Source organism: Megascapheus bottae, chromosome 3 (genome assembly GCF_031878675.1).
Source record: "Megascapheus bottae isolate mThoBot1 chromosome 3, mThoBot2.hap1, whole genome shotgun sequence".
In the NCBI taxonomy this organism is placed as follows: domain Eukaryota; kingdom Metazoa; phylum Chordata; class Mammalia; order Rodentia; family Geomyidae; genus Megascapheus; species Megascapheus bottae.
The window spans coordinates 83,018,538-83,037,736 of NC_143511.1; the positions used below are offsets into that span (position 1 = coordinate 83,018,538).

Consider the following 19,199-nt stretch of genomic DNA (forward strand, 5'->3'; position numbering starts at 1 on the left):
CACAGTGCCACTTCCAGCTTTTTCTGAGTTTGTGTTACTGAGAAATTGAACCCAGGGCTTCATGCATGATAGGCGAGCACTCTACCACTAGGCTATGCTCCCAGCTCCCAGCCCTTGTCTGTATTGTTTTTGTTTTCAATTTCAAAAACATTGAAAAGTGAGTATATTTAACCTTAATCAGCTCATAATAGAGCCAATGAGTGAAGAGAATAATAATCATGCTGATTATTGAACTACTAGGAACAGGCAATAGAGAAAGCTGGTCCAAGGAAGGTAGTGTAACTGTGTCTTGTAAGAATTAGAACTGAGAGGCTCCATAATCATCTGGCATCCACTCAATGTTGTATCTATGATTAGAAATGTACATGATAGAATCTTCAGGGATCTTCCAGATTCTTTGTCTGGGTCAACAGTAGCCACAATGTAACACTTGTGCTGAGTTACTCTTTGAACTAAGCAGTCATCTGCATAGGTTCCTTTGTGTGTGCCTGGGTAATTGTTCAAATCATGGATCCTTGGCGATTTTTAGAGCCACTCTATACTTCTGTCCATTTCTCAATTTCAGCCATTACAGTCAGTTATGCAAGAGATACACTTGGCATATAGACAGTCCGTCACCGACGGTATTAAGTCCAGTTTGGCTTTGATGGAAAAGTTGATAAAGTTGGTATCAACCAGGATGTGGTATGGTGGGCCCAATTGGGTATTATATTGAAAAAATAAGCAGGAAGGGTGCTGGGGGACTTTTCTTTCCTTCAGTACACTGGGATCCTTCTTTTCTTTCTTTTTAGGATTTAACCTATCCTTTTCTTTCAGTCTCTCATCTCTGAGACTGAGCATTCTTTTCGTGGTCACATAGTTCCTCGTTTTCTTTTGCTTCCCCATGTTTTCACAGCATTCCTGTCCCTCCCTTGTCTGTCTTTTATAAGAATTTTTCACGTACAAGAATTTTTGAAGAATTGTACAATGATCATACCTACTCAGTTTACATTTAGCTACTGGCTGTGTGTGTGTGTGTGTGTGTGTGTGTGTGTGTGTGTGTGTGTGTGTTTCTTTTTTAATTATTGGATCATGAGGCTTTCCTCTGGGCCTGGGTGCTGTCCCTGAGCTGAAGAGCTATTGCCCTACCCCTGGGCCTGGGCCTTGTCCATGAGCTCTTCAGCTCAAGGCTACTGCCCTATCCCCTTAGAGCTCAGCCTCTTGAGTAGCTAAGATTACAGATGTGCCCAGCCCAAAATGATTCTTTTATTTTTTTCTTCCAGTCCTGGGGCTTGAATTCAGGGCTTGGGTACTGTCCTTGGACACTTTTTGCTTAAGGGTAGTAATTGGCCACTTGAACCACAGTACCACTTCCTGGTCCTTTATGTTTATTTATTTATTTTTGGTGGGTCATGGAGCTTGAACTCAGTCTAGGCTCTATCCCTGAGTTCTTCAGCTCAAGGCTATTGTCCTATGCTTGAGCCAAGTCCCATTTCCTGTTTTTCTAGAGGTTCATTGGAGACAAGAGCCTCAGGTCCTTTTGTGCCTGGGCTGGCTTTGAACCTTGATCCTCAGATCTCAGCCTTCTGAGTAGTTAGGATTACAGGTGTGAGCCACCATGCCTGGCTCCAGGTCCTTTTTTTTTTTTTTTTTTTTTTTAAATTTGGAAGAAATTTCCAGGCATAGAAGGCAGACGAATACGACGAGAAAAAAGTCTAGTATGGTGTGTGAATAGCAATTATGTTGAAGAGACTAAAGGTTGAATATTTACAAGTAGGTGTGAAGCTAGCTTTTTTTTTTTTATGTTGAAATTTTTTTTTATTGTAATTAGTAAAAGGGTTACATGATATTTGCCAGATAGAAGGTGCATTAATTCACATACATTGATACCCTTTCACATGTCTTGGTACCCGTTTCCCTCCCCCTGAAGCTAGCTTTTTAAAAAAAAGTTATATGCAGCTGGGCTCACGTGGCTCACGCCATAATCCTAGATACACAGGAAGCTGAGATCTGAAGATCATGGTTCAAATTAACCACCGGAAACCAGAAGTGGTCCTGTGGCTCAAAGTGGTAGACTGCTAGCTTGAGCTGAAGAGCTCAGAGACAGTGCCCAGGCCCAGAGTTCAAGTCCATAACTGACAAAAAAAACCCTATATGCATATACATGTATGTATGTGTTTTTATTCTCTCTATATATTGTCTCTACATTATTTCTCTCTATATATGTCTCTCTGTGTGTGTATGTATTTTTGCATGTATGCATGTATATATGTATTGTCAGTCTTGAGGCTTGAACGCAGGGCCTGGGTGCCTTCCCTGAGCTTTATCTGCTCAAGGCTAGTGCTCTACCACTTTGAGCCACAATGTCACTTCCGGTTTTCTGGGGTTAATTGGAGATAAGAGTGTCATGGACTTTCCTATGTGAGATCCTTAGATCTCAGCCTCCTGAGGAGGTAAGATTACAGGTGTGAGTCACTAGTGCCTGGCTTAAAATAATATTATTGAAATAGTTGTACAAAGGAGTTACCATTTAACAAGTCAGTTTATAACAACAGTGCATCTTGATTGATGTCACTTCTTTCATCATGCTCTCCCATTTTCTCCTAACCTCTCCCCTCTGTTCTACTAGGGTTTCTACTCCAAATCTTGTACTTGCCAGGCAAGTGTACTACCACTTGAGTCATAACTCCAGCCCTTTTTGTTTTTGTTCTATGGTTTTTTGTTTTGTTTTGCTTTGCTTTGTTTTTGTTGTACTTGTCTTGAATTTATCCCCGGCATTATTGATGTTACTTCCTATGTCGCTAGGATGACAACCATTACCACTAAGCTACCTTTTTATTAGTTGAGATTTGATCTTGCAAACTTTTCTGCCTGCTGGCTTTGAATCTTGATTCTCCTGATCTCTGTTGCCCAAACAGCCATACTACAAGTGTGAACCCATGTGCTTGGTACATTTTACTGTTTTTAAAATTTTTGTTATTGCTTGTTGAATCTTTAGAATTGCAGACATCTTAACACTTCGTATCTAGTTATTTGAGTGCATCTTTCTCTCTCACCTTCCTCCTTTCTTTTTTTCTTTCTTTTCTTCCTTTCTCTTTCTTCTCTTTCCTTTCCATTGCATTGCATCCCATTCTATAGGTTTATAGTTCAGGCTGGTCTTGAACTCATGACATTCCTGCTTCTGTCACCCAAGGGCTGGGATTACAGGCATGTCCCACCAGACATTCAGTGTACCCTCCATCCCCCTCTCTCTCTTCTCCTTTTTTTCTCTCCCTCTTCTCCTTTATTCCTCCCTTCTTTCCTCCCTTTTCTCCTCTTCCCTTCTTCCCTCCTTCCTTCCTTCTTTTTTCTCCTCCTCTTCTCGTCTCCACTTCTCTTCTCCCCTTCTCCTCTTGTCCTATCCGCCTCTTCTCTCCTCCTTTTCTTCCCTTCTCTTCTGCTCCTCGCCCAGCACTGTTTGAACATTGTGCCTCTGACTTGTGAGGCTGACACTGTACAGCCTTCTGCCCTGTTGGATTTTCTTTTTCCTCTTTCAAAATGTTCCCTTCCCATCTCAAGTAGTTTTTTAGATTCATGTTCTATGCTTATCTATATATATATATAGTTATATATAAATTGATACATTTATATAGGTATGTATATTTATAGAACTATGTACATGCACATGAATATGTTTATCTTTTAGGTCTAGCTTCTATAAGTGAAATCTGATATATATATACATATATGTGTGTATATATAATTATGCATATGTATACCTTTGTTTTTTATTTTTTTATTTTTATTTATTTATTTATTTATTTATTTATTGCCAGTCTTGGGCTTGAGCTCAGGGCCTGAGCACTGTCCTTGGACTTTCTCAAGGCTAGAGCTCTACCACTTGAGCCTCAGCACCACTTCTGGCTTTTTTCTATGTATGTGGTACCGAGGAATCGAACCCGGGTCTTCATGCATGCTAGGCAAGCACTTTAACCACTAGGCCAAACTCCCGGCCCCACCTTTGTTTTTTATTGCTTAACATTTTTGTTCAAGGGTAGAGCTCAACCACTTGAGCCACATTTCTGCTTGTGGCTTGCTGTTTAATTGGAGTATGCACCTCAAGGACCTTCTGCCCAGACTGACCTCCCAGGCCTCCCTGGTTATTTATTTATTTATTTATTTATTCATTCAGTTGTGGGACTTGAACTCTGGGCCTTGGTGTTATCCCTGAGTTCTTCAGCTCAAGGCTTTACCACTTGAGCTACAGTACTACTGGTTTTCTGGTGGTTAACTGGAGATAAGAGTCTCACAAACTTCCATGCCCAGGCTGGCTTTGAACCATGATCCTCAGGTTGCAGACTCCTGAGTAGCTAGGATTACAGTTGGGAGCCACTGGCTCCTGGCAAGAGTATATTTATTTCTTTTTGGATGATATTGCTCCTTTCCCTCACTCTTCTATTTTTCCCCCCTCCCATCCCTGCCCTAACACCTGCTTTGATTTTTAAAAAGAAGGTATGTGACATAAGCTTTTATATTTTATTCTTGTAGTGATCTCACTTTTTCCACATTTGAAGATGGTGAAGTTAGATATCCATACTCTGGCCCATCACCTCAAACAGGAGCGGTTATATGTCAACTCTGAGAAACAGCTCATTCAGAGGCTGAATGCAGATGTACTGAAGACAGCTGAAAAGTTGTATCGTACAGCATGGATTGCAAAGCAACAGAGAATTAATTTGGATCGGCTTATTATAACCAGGTAAAGATGTTCAGATCATAACTTATGCAGATCACTGTAATTTTGTCCTAATTGCTAACTATAATGGAATGAATATATTTCCAATAAAGTTCATGGCTGAAGATTATTTAGACCTATTTATTATAGTGAGTCTATGCTTCCCTTATATTTATTTTTAAATTTTGTTAGTGTTGGGGTTTGAACTTGGAAAAGGGTTTGTACTCAGGTCCTCATGCTCACTTGGATTGCTTGGCTGGTCAACCACTTGAGCCATGTTGCTAGCCTAGCTTTTTGCTGATTATTTTAGACATGAAATCTCTCAGACTTTTTATTTTTTTGGCCAGTTCTAGGCTTGAGCTCAGGGTCTGAGCACTGTCCTTGGACTTTCTCAAGATTACAGCTCTACCACTTGAGCCTCAGCACCACTTCCAGTTTCTTTCTATGTATGTGGTACCAAGGAATTGAACCCAAGTGATTGAGCATGCTAGGCAAGCACTATACCACTAGGCCAAATTCCTGGCCCTTTTTTTTTTTCTTTTTTTAAGTTGGCTTCAAACTCTAATCCTCTGGATCTTTGCCTACTGAGTAGCTAGGATTATAGGCATAATCTGGTTACTGGTTAAATATGCAACTTTGTTGTTGTTTTCCACTACTGGAGGTTTGAACTCACAACCTCATGCTTGCTAGGCTGGCTCTCTACCACTTGATCAATACCTTCAACCCTTTGTAATTTTAGTTTAATATCCCTCTGCCCCTGGTTCTGAGGCTTGAACTAAGTGCCTTTTACTCTTGCTCAACTTAGTTGCTTATGGCTGGTGTGTTCTGCCATTCCTCTAGCCACGCTTGAACTCCACCTTGCTTGTTTGCATTGCTCAAAGTTTGGGCACTCTACCACATGAGCCATGCCTCCAGTCTTGGTCTTTTCTTATTTGCAAAGTATGAATCTAAAATATTTATCAGTTGAGAATAATCTCAATAATCAATTCATATTTTCATGTCACAGTATAGTGCTTTTGTTATCTATTATTATTATTATTAATATGCCACTTGTTTGCTAATTTTTTAGTGCGGAAGCTTCCCCAGCTGAATGTTGCCAACATGCCAAGATTTTGGAAGATACACAGTTTGTTGATGGATATAAGCAATTGGGATTTCAGGAGACAGCTTATGGAGAATTCTTAAGTCGATTAAGGGAAAATCCTCGTCTTATTGCGTCCTCCTTGGTTGCTGGAGAGAAACTTAATCAGGAAAACACACAAAGTGTTATTTATACAGTTTTCACCTCCCTGTATGGCAATTGCATAATGCAAGAAGATGAAAGCTACCTCCTTCAGGTTTTGAGATACTTGATTGAATTTGAACTTAAAGAAAGTGACAACCCAAGACGACTTTTGAGAAGAGGAACATGTGCCTTCAGTATCTTATTTAAACTGTTTTCTGAAGGATTGTTTTCTGCCAAACTTTTCCTCACAGCTACTTTACACGAGCCAATCATGCAGCTGCTTGTTGAAGATGAGGATCACCTAGAAACAGATCCAAACAAGCTAATTGAGAGATTTTCCCCTGCTCAACAAGAAAAACTCTTTGGGGAGAAAGGCTCAGATAGATTTAGGCAAAAAGTTCAAGAGATGGTGGATTCCAATGAAGCCAAATTGGTGGCTTTGGTGAACAAATTTATTGGTTATCTCAAACAGAATACATACTGTTTTCCACATAGTCTGAGGTGGATTGTGTCACAGATGTACAAAACTCTCTCCTGTGTAGATAGACTGGAAATTGGAGAGGTCAGAGCAATGTGTACTGACCTCCTGTTGGCTTGCTTCATTTGTCCTGCAGTTGTCAACCCAGAGCAGTATGGGATAATTTCTGATGCTCCTATTAATGAAGTGGCACGATTTAACCTGATGCAGGTTTGCTTTTGTTGTTACTATTAATGTATTTAGTCTAAAATCAGATGATCTGACGCAGTGAGTGTGGGAACAAAAAATACAATGACACTATTTCTATGTTCTTAAGAAAATGGTGCTGTAATGGTGTTAATTTTCAATATGGGGCCCTTACAGAGAATAGATAAAGTTTTCTCTTGGCAATATGGAGCTTACTCGGTGAATTAGCATCTGTGTTGCTGAACATCTTATGTTCTATATGAATTGTTTCCTTTTAAGTCTAGAAAGGGATTATTCTATTTCGTCTTATAAAAAAGTGAAAGTTGGCATAGACAGGTATAGCATAGATATGGTGTGCTTGGTGAGATTTGTGTGAATATTGTGAAATCAGAAGTCAAGAACAGAATAAAAGTGCTTTCGTAAGGTAGGATATTTGAGTATCAGTAGCCCATGTCTGTCTCTCACTGCCTTTGGTTGCAGGTTGGTCGTCTTTTGCAACAACTAGCAATGACTGGCTCTGAAGAGGGAGATCCCCGGACAAAAGGCAGCCTTGGAAAATTTGACAAAGTAAGAATGAATGCTGTGTCATATAAATAATGTTGGTGCAAAATTCTGATAAGATATTACTAATGAGCTATTCCTCCTTTCCTCCCTTCCTCCCTTCCTTCTTGATTGTAGGGCTTGAACTCAGGGGCCTGGGCATTGTCCCTGAGCTCTTTTACTCAAGCCTAATGCTCTACCATTTTGAGCCACTTCTAAGGTTTTTTGTTTTTGTATTTGTTGGACTCAGGGCCTGAGCACTGTCCTTAGGTTTTCTCAAGGCTCGAGCTCTGCCACTTCGAGCCACAACACCACTTCTGACTTGTCTATGTGTGTGGTACGGAGGAATCAAACCCAGGTGTTTATGTATGCTAGGCAAGTTTGTGAACCAAACTCCCAGTCAGCTTCTAGTTTTTGAGTGATTAATTGAAAATAAGAGTCTAAAATGGAACAGCTGCTGGTGGCTCATGCCTATAATCATATCTATTAAGGAGGGTGAGATCTGAGAATTATGGTTCAAAGCCAGCCTGGGCACAAAAGTCCATGAGACTCCAATAAACTATCAGAAAACTGAAAGTACATTGTGACTCAAATGGTAGAATGCTATGCTTGAGCAAATCACCTCACGGACAGTGCTCAGTCCCAGAGTTCAAGCCCCAGGACTGGCCAAAACAAACAAACTTGTTTTTAAAGCTGAGTGCCTGTGGCTCAAACCTATAATCCTAGCTACTCATAAGACTAAGATCTTAGGAATGCAGTTTGAAGCCAGTTTGGGCGGGAAAGTCTGTGAAAGTCATATTTCCAATTAACTACCAAAAAGCTGAAAGTGGAGCTGTGAATCAAGTATCAGCCTTGAGTACAAAAGTTCGATATTGTCCAGGCCCTGAGTTCAAGCCCCAAAAACTTTTTAGCTGTGTTGCCAGTGGTTCACACCTGTTATTGTAGCTTCTTAGGAGGTGGAGATCTAGGATTACGATTTAAAACCAGCCTGGGCAGGAAAGTCTGAGACTCTCTTCTCCAATAAAAACTACTGAAGGGATGGCAGTGTGGTCTAGTTAGTAGTAGAGTGCTTGCCCAGCATGCATGAACTCCTGGATTCAATTCCTCAGTACCATATACATAGAAAAAGCTGAAAGTGGTGCGGTGGCTCAAGTGGCAGAATGCTAGCCTTGAGCAGAAGTGCTGGCAAAAACAAAACAAAACCCTGAAAAAATCCAAAGTGAGCTGGGCACCAGTCTCTCAAGCCTGTAATCTTAGCTATTCTAGGAGGCTGAGATTTGAGGATTTTGGTTCAAAGCCAGCCTTGGCACCAAAGTTTGTGGGACTTTTTTTTTTTTTTTTTTTTTGCCAGTCCTGTGCACTACCCGAGCACTCTACCACTAGGCCATGTTCCTGGCTCCAAATTTAAGTTTATTATGTAAATTAACATTTGTTTCATTGTTCAGTTAGTTTAGGGAAAAACAAAAAAATTTAGTCTAGTTTGAAATGTAAAGGTTGGGCAGTCTTTAATCTTCATTTGCCCTCCAAAGGGACCATAAGTAATCAGTCATCCAATCATCTTTGTATATCTCTCTCCCCCCCCCCCTTTTTTTGGTGGGTCTGGTCATTGAGCTTGAACTCAGCCTGAATACTTACCCTGAGCTTTTGTGCTCAAGGCTAGTGTTTTACCACTTGAGCCACAGCCTCACTTCTGGCTTTCTTTCTTTTTGGTTGGTCATGGGGCTTGAACTCACCGTCGCTGAGCTCTTCAGCTTAAGGCTGGGGCTCTACCACTTGAGCCACAGTACCACTTCTGGTTTTCTAGTTGTTAATTGGAGATAAGAGTCTCAGAAAGTCTGACATGCCCCACCTCACTTTGAACCTTGATCCTCAGATCTCTCGGCCTCCTGAGTAGCTAGGATTACAAGTTTTTTGATAGGTAATTGGGGATGAGTCAGGCTTTGAACTGCAATTCTCAGATCTCAGCCTCCTGAGTAGCTAGAAATGCAAGTTAAGAGCCACTGATGTCCAGACTGTTCCTGAGCTATTTTTTTTTTTCCCCAGTCGTGGGGCTTGAACTCAGGGCCTGAACACAGTCCTTGGACTTTTGTCAAGGCTAGTACTTGAGCCACAGCACCACCTCCAGCTTTTTTCTATGTATGTGGTACTGAGGAATCAAACCTGGGTCTTTGTGCATACTAGGCAAGCACTCTACCACTAGGCCAAACTCCTGGCCCTGTTCCTGAGCTTTTTTGCTCAAGCCTAACACTTTACCACTTTGAGCCACAGCAGCACTTCTAGTTTTCTGCCAGTTAGTTGGAAATGAAATTATCACGGACTTTTCTGCCTAGGCTGGCTTTCTATTACAATCCTCAGATCTCAGCCTCCAGAGTAGCTAGGATTATAGGAATGAGAAACCAGCTCTGTTTATATTAAGGCAAAGTCTTATATATACATTCTCTCTAGGGAGGTTCCTTTTCCTGATGTGGTTGATAGTGCTCTTTCATGTTTGTTTTGCTTGCCAGAATATCTCAAGGTATTATTCTAGGTATAATTCCCATTCCCTCCCTCCCATCTTTACCCATTTGTTGCATAGTTTACCTTCATCAGTGTCCAGTGCACTCCACTGCTGCAGATTCTCTGCCCTTCCCCCACCCTCCCACAGATGTGCAGTGAATATACTGTATATAAGGTAAAGAATACAGGATCAGCCAGGTGCAGTGGCTCATAACTATAATTCTAGCTATTCAGGAAGCTGAGATCTGAGGATCGCAGTTTAAAGCCAGCCTGGGCACTAAAATCCATGAGACTCTCATTTCCACTAGAAAACCACTAGAAAACAGGAAGTGGCGCTGTGGCTTCAGGGGTAGAGCTGTAGCCTGGAGCTGAAAAACTCAGGGGTAATACCCAGGCCAAGAGCACATGTCCATGTCCCATGTTCGACCAAAAAAAAAAAAAAAAAAGAAAAAGAGAAAAAAAATTAAGAAAAAGAATGCCTTTGTTTCCATATCTTTGGAGTTTGTTTTAGCATGTATATTATTTTATATACATATGGAGAAGGTGCTTGGCTATTACACCTTTATGATTCTCTCCTAAGAGTATCTTCTTTTGGTCTCACTATTAATGACTATCTAGAATTCTGTGTAATTTGTTATATCCCAGTGTATTTTAGATCTAATTCTACATATCAGGTAGAAAATGCGCCATTTGTCTCTCTGATCTTAAGAGCTTTTTTTTTTTTTTTTTAATTAGATTTAACATAATTTTCAAGAAATTGATTTTTTGCATACTTGTTTAATCAAATTTGTTCCAGTATTTTAAAGAGGAAGAATTTTACTCTGGTCTTTTCCTTTTTTAACAGAGTTGCGTGGCTGCTTTTCTTGATGTTGTGATTGGGGGCCGTGCAGTGGAGACTCCCCCTATGTCCTCTGTTAATCTGCTGGAAGGGTTGAGCAGAACAGTGGTTTATATAACATACAGTCAGCTAATTACTCTGGTAATGGTTTTATTCTTTGATGGGATTTTTCTCAAAATTCTTTCAGCTAAGCATATTATATGAAAACTACATATTGTGTTCAAAAATTTAATGTCATTAGCTAATTCTTTTTTACTTTTATAGGTGAATTTTATGAAGAGTGTGATGTCTGGAGATCAATTGAGAGAAGATAGAATGGCTCTTGACAATTTGTTGGCAAACCTACCACAGGCAAAGCCAGGAAAGAGCAGCAGTGTAGAAATGACTCCCTATAGTACTCCTCAGATGTCTCCAGCAACCACTCCAGCAAACAAAAAGAACCGATTGCCAATAGGTAATGAGAATTTCTCATGTTGGAGTTTTTCCTTAAATTTAATGTTTCTTCATTAGCTCTTGTCTTTACACTCTACTACTAGGCCACATTCCCAGAGGATTCCCCTCCTCCCCCCCCTTTTTTTTTTTAAAACAAAGTTTTAAATAATACTCTTTTAGACATTTCCACTAGAGGGGAAGTATTAGTTTTCATTTTGTCTTCACTAGTTTAGCCGAGGTAAGTAAGATATCTTTTTGCTGGCTGTTTTGGAGATGATTTCTTGTGGATTTTTCTGCCTTGCTTTGAATTCTGATCCTCTGCTTCTTGAACTAAGGGCCTTGTACTTGCTAGGGAAGTACTCTACCACTTTACCTATCAGGGATTACAGGCATGAGCCCATCATATGTAGCCTTAAATTATCTTTGTCTGTCTGTCCTGTCCTGTCTACCTACCTATCTGTTGTATATCTATGTCTCTTTTTTTTTTTTTTTAAATCAGTACTGGGGATTAAGTTTGGGATTCATGCTTGCTAGGCAGGTATTGACCTGTGTGTGTGTGTGTGTGTACATGTGCTCCCTCAGTCTCTTAAATTCAGGGCCTGGGATCTGTCCTTGAGATCTGTTGGTCAATACTAACACTCTACCACTTGAGACACAGCTCCACTTTTGGCGTTTTTGGTGGTTAATGAGAGATCAGACTCTCACAAACTTCCTGCCCAGTTGCCTTTAAACTATGATCTTCAGATCTCAGTACCCTGAGTAGCTAGGGTTATAGACATGGGCCATTGGCACCTGGCTTGTTATGTATTTACTTATTTATTTTTTGCCATTCCTGGGGCTTGAGCTGAGGGCCTGACACTGTCCTTGCACTTTCTCAAGGCTAGCACTCTACCACTTGAGCCACGATGCCACTTTTGGCCTTTTCTGTGTATGTGGTATGGAGGAATTGAACCTGGGGCTTTGTCCATGCTACGCAATCACTATCACTAGGCTGTGCTCTTGTCCCTTGGTTAATACGATTATGATTATGATTTTTTTTTTGGTGGGTCATGGGACTTGAACTCTAGGTACTGTCCTTTAGCTCTTCAGCTAAAAGCTACCACCCTACCTCTAGGCCTGGGCATTGTCCCTGAGCTTTTCAGTTCAAGACTACCGCCCTACCCCTTGAGCCACAGCCCCATTTCCCATTTTCTAGTGATTAATTGGAGATAAGAGTCTCACGGACTTTAGTGCCCTGGCTGGCTTTGAACCTCAATTCTCAGATCTCAGCCTCCTAAAGTAACTCCTAAAGTAACTCCTAAAGTACAGGAGTGAGCCACTGTATCTGGCTTTGTTTATTATTTTTGATGTAGGATCTTGCTTTATGCCTCTTGACAGCCTTGGGTTACAATCGTACTTGTGCTTCTCTATTTTGGGGCTGGCAGTTATGTGGTACTTGGCTCAGGTCTTGTGATTCCTCCATAGTTGGGAGGTACATATCACCATATGCATTTATTGAGATGAAAGTTCTCGTACCCCTTTTTGCCTAGGATGGCATCAAGATATAATACCCTGATCTCTACCTTCTAAGTAGCTAGTATTAAATACTTGAGCTACTGTGCCCAACCAGCCTAAAATATCTTAATATTATTATAAAATAAAACAGATAGTTCACTATTTAGTCATTTATTCAGGAATCTAACCTGACAGCTGAGCGAGGTTGCTCTGGCCTGTAATCCTAGCTACTCTGGAGGCCAAGATTTGAGGATCTGTTCAAAGCCAGCCTGCAGCTGGTACAGTGGCTTACATCTGTAATCCTAGCTACTCAGGAGGCTGAGATCTGGGGATCAAGATTCAAAGGCAGCCTGGGCATTACAAAGCTGTAAAGCTCTTATCTCCAATGAATCACTAGAAAATGGGAAGTGGGGCTGTGGCTCAAGGGTAGGGTGATGGCCTTGAGCTGAAGAGCTCAAGAACAACGCCTAGGCCCTGGGGTAGGACTGTAGCCTTGAGCTGAAGAGCTCAGAGACAGTGCCCAGGCCCAGAGTTCAAGCCCCATGATCCACAAAAAAAAAAAATCTAACCTGGGTGCAGTAGCTCACATCTCTATTTTTAGCTACTCAGGAAACAAATTGAGAGGATCATGACATGGGGCTAGCCTGGGCAAAAAGTCCTCAAAACCTCTACCTCAGTCAATAAATATCTATACATTGTGTTGTGTGTCTCATCCCATAGCTGCTTAGGAAGTATAAATAGAATAGTCATCCAGTCCTCTTCAGACAAAATCACAAGACCAAGTTTGAAAAGTAAGTAAAGCAAAAAGGGCCAGGAGACAAGTTCAAGTGGTAGAGTTTCTGACTATCAAGGCTCTAAGTTCAATCTCCTGTACTGCTAAAAAAAAAATTGGAAGTGGCACTCTGGTTGAAGTGGTCGAGTGTTAGCCTTGAGCTGAAGAGCTCAGACAAAGCCCTGGCCTAGAGTTCCAGCCCCATGACCAACAACAATAATAAAAAAAAAAAAAACTAAAAAGATAATTACATGTCTTTAATCTGTATTTACCTACTATTTGTCTATACATACAGTGGAAATATTAAGCAGGTAGCATGTGCCAGACACTGGGTAAACCGCTTCTAAATATTATTTGATTTAATCCACACAAGTGTTCTGTGAGGATATAATAACTGTCTTGCACTTGAGGAACTGTTATATCTTGGGGTTGCAAAAACCATTAGAATATGTCTTTACTCTCAAGTTAATTGGCAAGAACAAGAGATCAGTGGCCTTGGTGGTATAAGTACACTGGTGGAGCTAAGCATGACTTGATGGGAAACCACCAGATGGTGGGGTATCTGGAGAAGACCTTGAAGCCTGCATACATGCTCCCTCCCTTCCTCCCTCCCTCCCACTCACTTTCTCCCCATTTCAAAACCCCTCGCCCTTCCCCTCCGCCTTTCTCTCCCTGTTTCAAAACCCCTTTCTCCCCCTCTCCTCTCTCTTCCCCATCCTCTCCTCCTTTCCTGTTTCAAAACCCATCTTCCTCTTTCCCCCTTCTCGCTTGCCTGCCCTCCTTCCCTCTCCCCCCACCCTCTCTCTCTCTGCTTGCCAGTCCTAGGGCTTGAACTCAAGACCTGAGCACTATCCTTGGGCTTTCTCAAGGGTAGAGCTCTAGCACTTGAGTCACATTGCCACTTCCGGCTTTTTCTGTGTATATGGTATCCAGGAATCGAACACGGTCTTCCTGCATGCTAGGCAAGCATTCTACTATTAGGCCAAATTCTCAGCCCCTCTCTTTACCCCCTTTTTCTTCCCTCTTTTTCTCTCTCTCCTTCCCGCCTCATTTCTTTCTCTCACCACTGTTCTCATTGAACTTGAGCTCATGGCTTTCTACCGCTAAGAGGCACCTCTAGCCCAGAGCCTGCACTATGAAGGGTGACTTGTAGTTAGGCCAGGAATACAGGAGTGTTTCAGTAACTTGTAATAATGAGATGCTTGTTATACTTAGTGAGCATCATTACATTTTATACATCTTGAGGAATGGAATTATTTCATCTTTAAGCTTCTTCCAGAATACAAATTCTTAAAATTTATCTGCTGTACAATTAGCATAATGTAGAATTACATTATTAGCAGGAATGTAGCAGCATGTTTACAAATCTTGCTTTTTTATTATCCCCAAATGCCCAACTAAAAATAGAAAAAAGTGATATTTTACATGTGGTTCTCTTTAATATAAGAGGCCGTTTGTAGTCTGTTAGTTACCAAGTTACCCCAGGGAGATCAGTGACTTTAAGGAGATTTTCCCATTGTTTACAACTGCTTCCCAGAGTGGCATTAGGTGTAGATCCTAGTGGAAAGTAAATCTCAAAAATGTTTTCTACTGTAATTTTGTATTTTATATTTTTTATTTTTAAAAATTGTATCCATTGTTCAAAGGGTTGATTTTCTTTCTCTTTACTGCTTTCACAACTCAGGACAACAGTTAGCAGCCATCACTGCTTGGGATTCCTCAGCCACCAACCTTACTTCGCACATTACATTAGTCACCCCATTTGGTGGGTAGCAGGCTGTTTTTCCTTTCTTACATAACTTTAAGAAATGCTTTATACAGCTGTGTTCCATGTGCTTGTTGCTTTTGCTTTGTATAAATTGCTATATGAAATCCAGTTATTTATATTTTTATAATTTATACTTTGCTTAAATCATAGACCTGCTCATGAAATTACACTTAAGTTCATAGTTCAGTAGCAGATAGAGCTAGTAAAATAAGTGTGTATGAGCCTGTTTTAGCCTTTTGGAAGTTGCTGTGTATGTTGAACGTTTGAACTAAAAGTGATTAATGAACATATCTGTAGCATTGTGCAGTGAAGGTAATTGTGCTTTCATCTCTTTCTGTCTTCAAGGAAGTCAGATTTTACCCAAAGCAAAGTTGAAAGACTTCCACTACCATAGTGTTTTTGCTCTATGTCTATACTTTTTGTTTTGTGAATCATGGGGCTTGAACTTGGCCTGGGTGCTGTCCCTGAGCTCTTCAGCTCAAGGCTACCACCCTACCCTTGAGCCGAGCCCCACTTCCCATTTTTTTCTAGAGGTTAATTGGAGACAAGATTCTTAGATTCTTTTGTGCCCAGGCTGGCTTTGAACCTTGATCTTCAGCTCTCAGCCTCCTGAGTAGCTAGGATTACAGATGTGAGTCACTGCACCCGGCATGTTTATACTTTTTGGAAAGAGGATTTGATTTCTATTTACTTTTTCATTGTATTCAATTTTCTAGCTGTTAAAGTCTTTGAGGAAAAAAATGTTAGCGTCACAAGAGCAAAATCCTTAAAACAATTATCATTGGCAGCTGAAATCTTCAGTCTCAATTTCTTAAAAGATTTACATGACAAGTTATTTTAGAAAAAAAATACTTTTAGATAAAGAATAGAATTTATTTATTTATTTATTTATGTCCCTGGGGGCTTGAACTCAATGCCTGAGCACTGTCCTCACGCTTTCTCAAGGCTAGTGCTCTGCCACTGGAGCCACACCACCACTTCCAGCTTTTTCCTGTGTATGTATTACCAATGAATAGAACTCAGGGCTTTGTGCATGCTAGGCAAGCATTCTACCACTAGGCTATGCTCCTGGCCCCTTGACTCCTTTTTTAACTTTGGATATTTCCATAAAACAGAAAGGATGCCCAGCATTGGTAGCTAACGCGTGTAATCCTAGCTACTTTAGGAAGCTGAAATCTGAGAATTGCCATTCAAAGCCAGGCTGTGAGACTCTTATCTCCAGTTAACCACCAGAAAACTGGATGTGGAGCTGTGGCTCAAGTGGTAGAGTGCTAGCCTTGAGCGTAAGAGCTTAGGGACAGTACTCAGACCCAGAGTTCAAGTCCCATAACCACCACTACCAACAATAAAAACCAGAAAGGACTTCTTATTCAAACATAGGGAAAACTCTCCTGAATCTCTGGAATGAGTTTAATGTATTTCAAGGGAAAAAAAGAGTGCTTTCAAAAATTGATCCAACAGTCTAGCCATGGTTTAGTGCCTCTCTAACAAAAATTGCCCTTAATTTTGTCAGCAACCTCTAAGTAAAACATATTACTGTGCGCTTTTCATGTCAGTCATTCTCCATGAGCTGGTTCTGGAAGTGACTTGATACACTAAGCCTCCTAAACATCTGTAGAAGTCTACTCTAGTATAGAAGTAATTATCATTCTTGTCCTTGCTGGGACAATCCACTGTCACCTTTGAAAATGTCTTCCTATTCTAATAAGCTTTACTATTCTCAGTAAACCATACATTTTACTACTGTGAAACAAAAAATGGCATGATGTGGTGATAACATACCTCTATACTTAGCACTTGGGAGGCTGAGGCAGAAGACGCTTGTGTTTGAGGCTAATTGAATACATAGACCCTGTCTCAAAAGAAACAGAAGGAGGGCTGCAAGTTTGGCCTAGTGGCAGAGTGCTTGCCTAGCATGCATGAAGACTCGGGTTCAATTCCTTGGCACCACATACATAGAAAAAAGCTGGAAGTGGTGCTGTGGCTCAAGTGGTAGAGCTCTAGCCTTGACAAAGTCCAAGGATAGTGCTCAGGCCCTGAGCTCAAGCCCCACAATTGGCAAAAAAAAAAGAAAAAAGAAACAGAAGCAAAGCTAAAACTGTGTGTGTGTGTGTGTGTGTGTGTGTATGTGTATGTATATGTATATATAGTTTTTATCATGTTCAGTTATTAGTGTAGAAGATCGATGACAGGCAAATCATTTTATAGAAAAACTATGGAATCTTGGGCTGGGAGTTTGGCCTAGTGGTTAAAGTGCTTGCCTAGCATGCATGAAGACCCAGGTTCGATTCCTCGGTACCACATACATAGAAAAAAGCTGGAAGTGGTGCTGAGGCTCAAGTGGTAGAGCTCTAGCCTTGAGAAAGTCCAAGGACAGTGCTCAGGCCTGAGCCCAAGCCCAGGACTGGCAAAAAAAAAAAAAAAAAAGAAAAACTATGGAATCTTAAAAAGACTAGCTACACCACTCTGGAAAGCAGTGTGGAAGTTTCTTAAAGAACTGAAAATAGACCTTCCCTACGATCCCGTCATACCACTCCTGGGCATCTACCCTGAACATCATAACCCAGGATATGATAAGGACTCCTGCTCAGCTATGTTCATCTCTGCACTATTCACAATAGCCAAGTAATGAAAACAATCCAGATGCCCTACTGCAGATGAATGGATACAAAAAATGTGATTTTATATATATATATATATATATATATATATATATGAATTCTACATAGCCAACAGATAAGATAAAATAATGGCATTCGCAGGGAAGTGGATGAATCTAGAGCAAATCATGTTGAGTGAGACAAGTCAAGATTAAAGGAACAAAAGGCGCATGGTATCCTTAATATGTGTCTTATTAGATCCAAACAGTACAAGAACAAGCACTCAATATTTGCATGCCCGATGCTATGGACATGGTACTAGAAATATAAGCACAACTACATAGACATAAAAATTTATGACTCTATAGACATAATGTTTTATTACACAGATTAATATGTATATATGAAATATAAAACCCTCAGCCTAAGTTAAATTATGTTCTAAAATCTTAAGTGCCAGTGATTATATATAGAGATTCCCTTCTTGAATACTAGTTAAACATGTCATTTGAAATATGATGTAAAAATCAATGTTAATAAATTCTTCAAATAAATTAAAAAAAAAGACTAGCTGCAAGGTGATATTTTTCTTGTCACCTCCAAGTCTTCTTTGATAGGGATATGTTGGCTGTGCTGTAAATGTTATCATGTGTAGTATATATTTCCTGTTTAGTGGATGTGAGATATAACTTCTCATTCTTGTCAGTGTAGTAACTGGGAGAATCTGGTTTTTTATTTTTATTTCTTTATATTTTTATAACTTGTGCATGTGCAAATATTCAACACTAATGGAAAATATTTTTTAAATTTACTGTGCCATTTTCTTCATTTTGATTTTTTTTGTCTAAATTGTTTGATTTCCTTCTCATTTTGTTAGCAACTCGGAGTAGAAGTCGCACTAATATGCTAGTGGATCTACATATGGACCATGATGTATCATCTCAAGAAACTATCCAGGAGGTACAACCAGAAGAGGTTTTGGTCATTTCCTTAGGGACAGGTCCCCAGCTTACTCCAGGGATGATGTCAGAAAATGAGGTAGGAATATATTACTACATTTAACTTAATAACTCTGTGTTAAGTTTAAACGGGGCAGGGTGGCACTTGAGAGGCTGAGATAGGAAGCTAAGGCAACAATGTTACTTTATTTTATTTTATTTTTTTGATGCTAGTACTGGAGTTTGAGCTCCAGACCTTACAATCTCACTCAGGTTTTTTTGCTTTTTTTTTTTTTGCAACCAGCTAACTTTAGCCATACCTATTTCTAGTCTTTTTTTGGGGGGGTGGAGGGGGTCAGCAGTGTGGCTTGTCCTCAGCGACTGACCACTGTACCTTAGCTTTTCTGCTCAAGGCTAACTAGCGTTCTACCAGGTTGAGCCACAGCTATACTTCCAGTTTTCAGGTGGTTAATTGGAAATCAGAGTCTTACAGACTTTCTTGCCTGGGCTGGCTTTGAACTACCATCCTCAGATCTCACCCTCTGGAGTGAGCCCTCAATGCCTGGCACTTTTTTCTGATTAATTGGAAATAAGACTTAGATTTTTTCTGCCCAGGTTTGCTTCAAATCTTTGTTTTCTGATCTCAGCCTCTTGAGTAGCTAAGATTGTAGGTGTAAGCTACTAGGGATAGCTACAGAGATGGGATATCAAACCATATCAAAATCATTTGCTTAAAAAA

At 40.4% G+C, this 19,199-nt stretch overlaps 1 protein-coding gene and 1 pseudogene across 8 annotated transcripts in view; one reads left to right on the forward strand and one right to left on the reverse strand.

Moving 5' to 3' along the window:
* The window catches only part of Gapvd1 (GTPase activating protein and VPS9 domains 1), a 92,754-nt gene that overhangs the window by 27,101 nt on the left and 46,454 nt on the right, over positions 1 to 19,199 (forward strand). For 4 of the 8 annotated variants that reach the window (XM_090330634.1, XM_090330638.1, XM_090330636.1 and 1 more), the window contains 7 exons: positions 4,507 to 4,717; positions 5,763 to 6,606; positions 7,063 to 7,149; positions 10,463 to 10,597; positions 10,721 to 10,910; positions 14,839 to 14,919; positions 18,400 to 18,560. In XM_090330634.1, coding sequence (XP_090186760.1) covers positions 4,533 to 4,717; positions 5,763 to 6,606; positions 7,063 to 7,149; positions 10,463 to 10,597; positions 10,721 to 10,910; positions 14,839 to 14,919; positions 18,400 to 18,560 — 1,683 coding nt within the window. In that variant the 5' untranslated portion in view covers positions 4,507 to 4,532. The remainder of the gene's footprint in view (positions 1 to 4,506; positions 4,718 to 5,762; positions 6,607 to 7,062; positions 7,150 to 10,462; positions 10,598 to 10,720; positions 10,911 to 14,838; positions 14,920 to 18,399; positions 18,561 to 19,199) is intronic. The other 4 variants (XM_090330637.1, XM_090330640.1, XM_090330639.1 and 1 more) reach the window with 1 other exon arrangement.
* On the reverse strand, positions 299 to 885 carry LOC150065959 (rRNA-processing protein FCF1 homolog pseudogene; annotated as a pseudogene).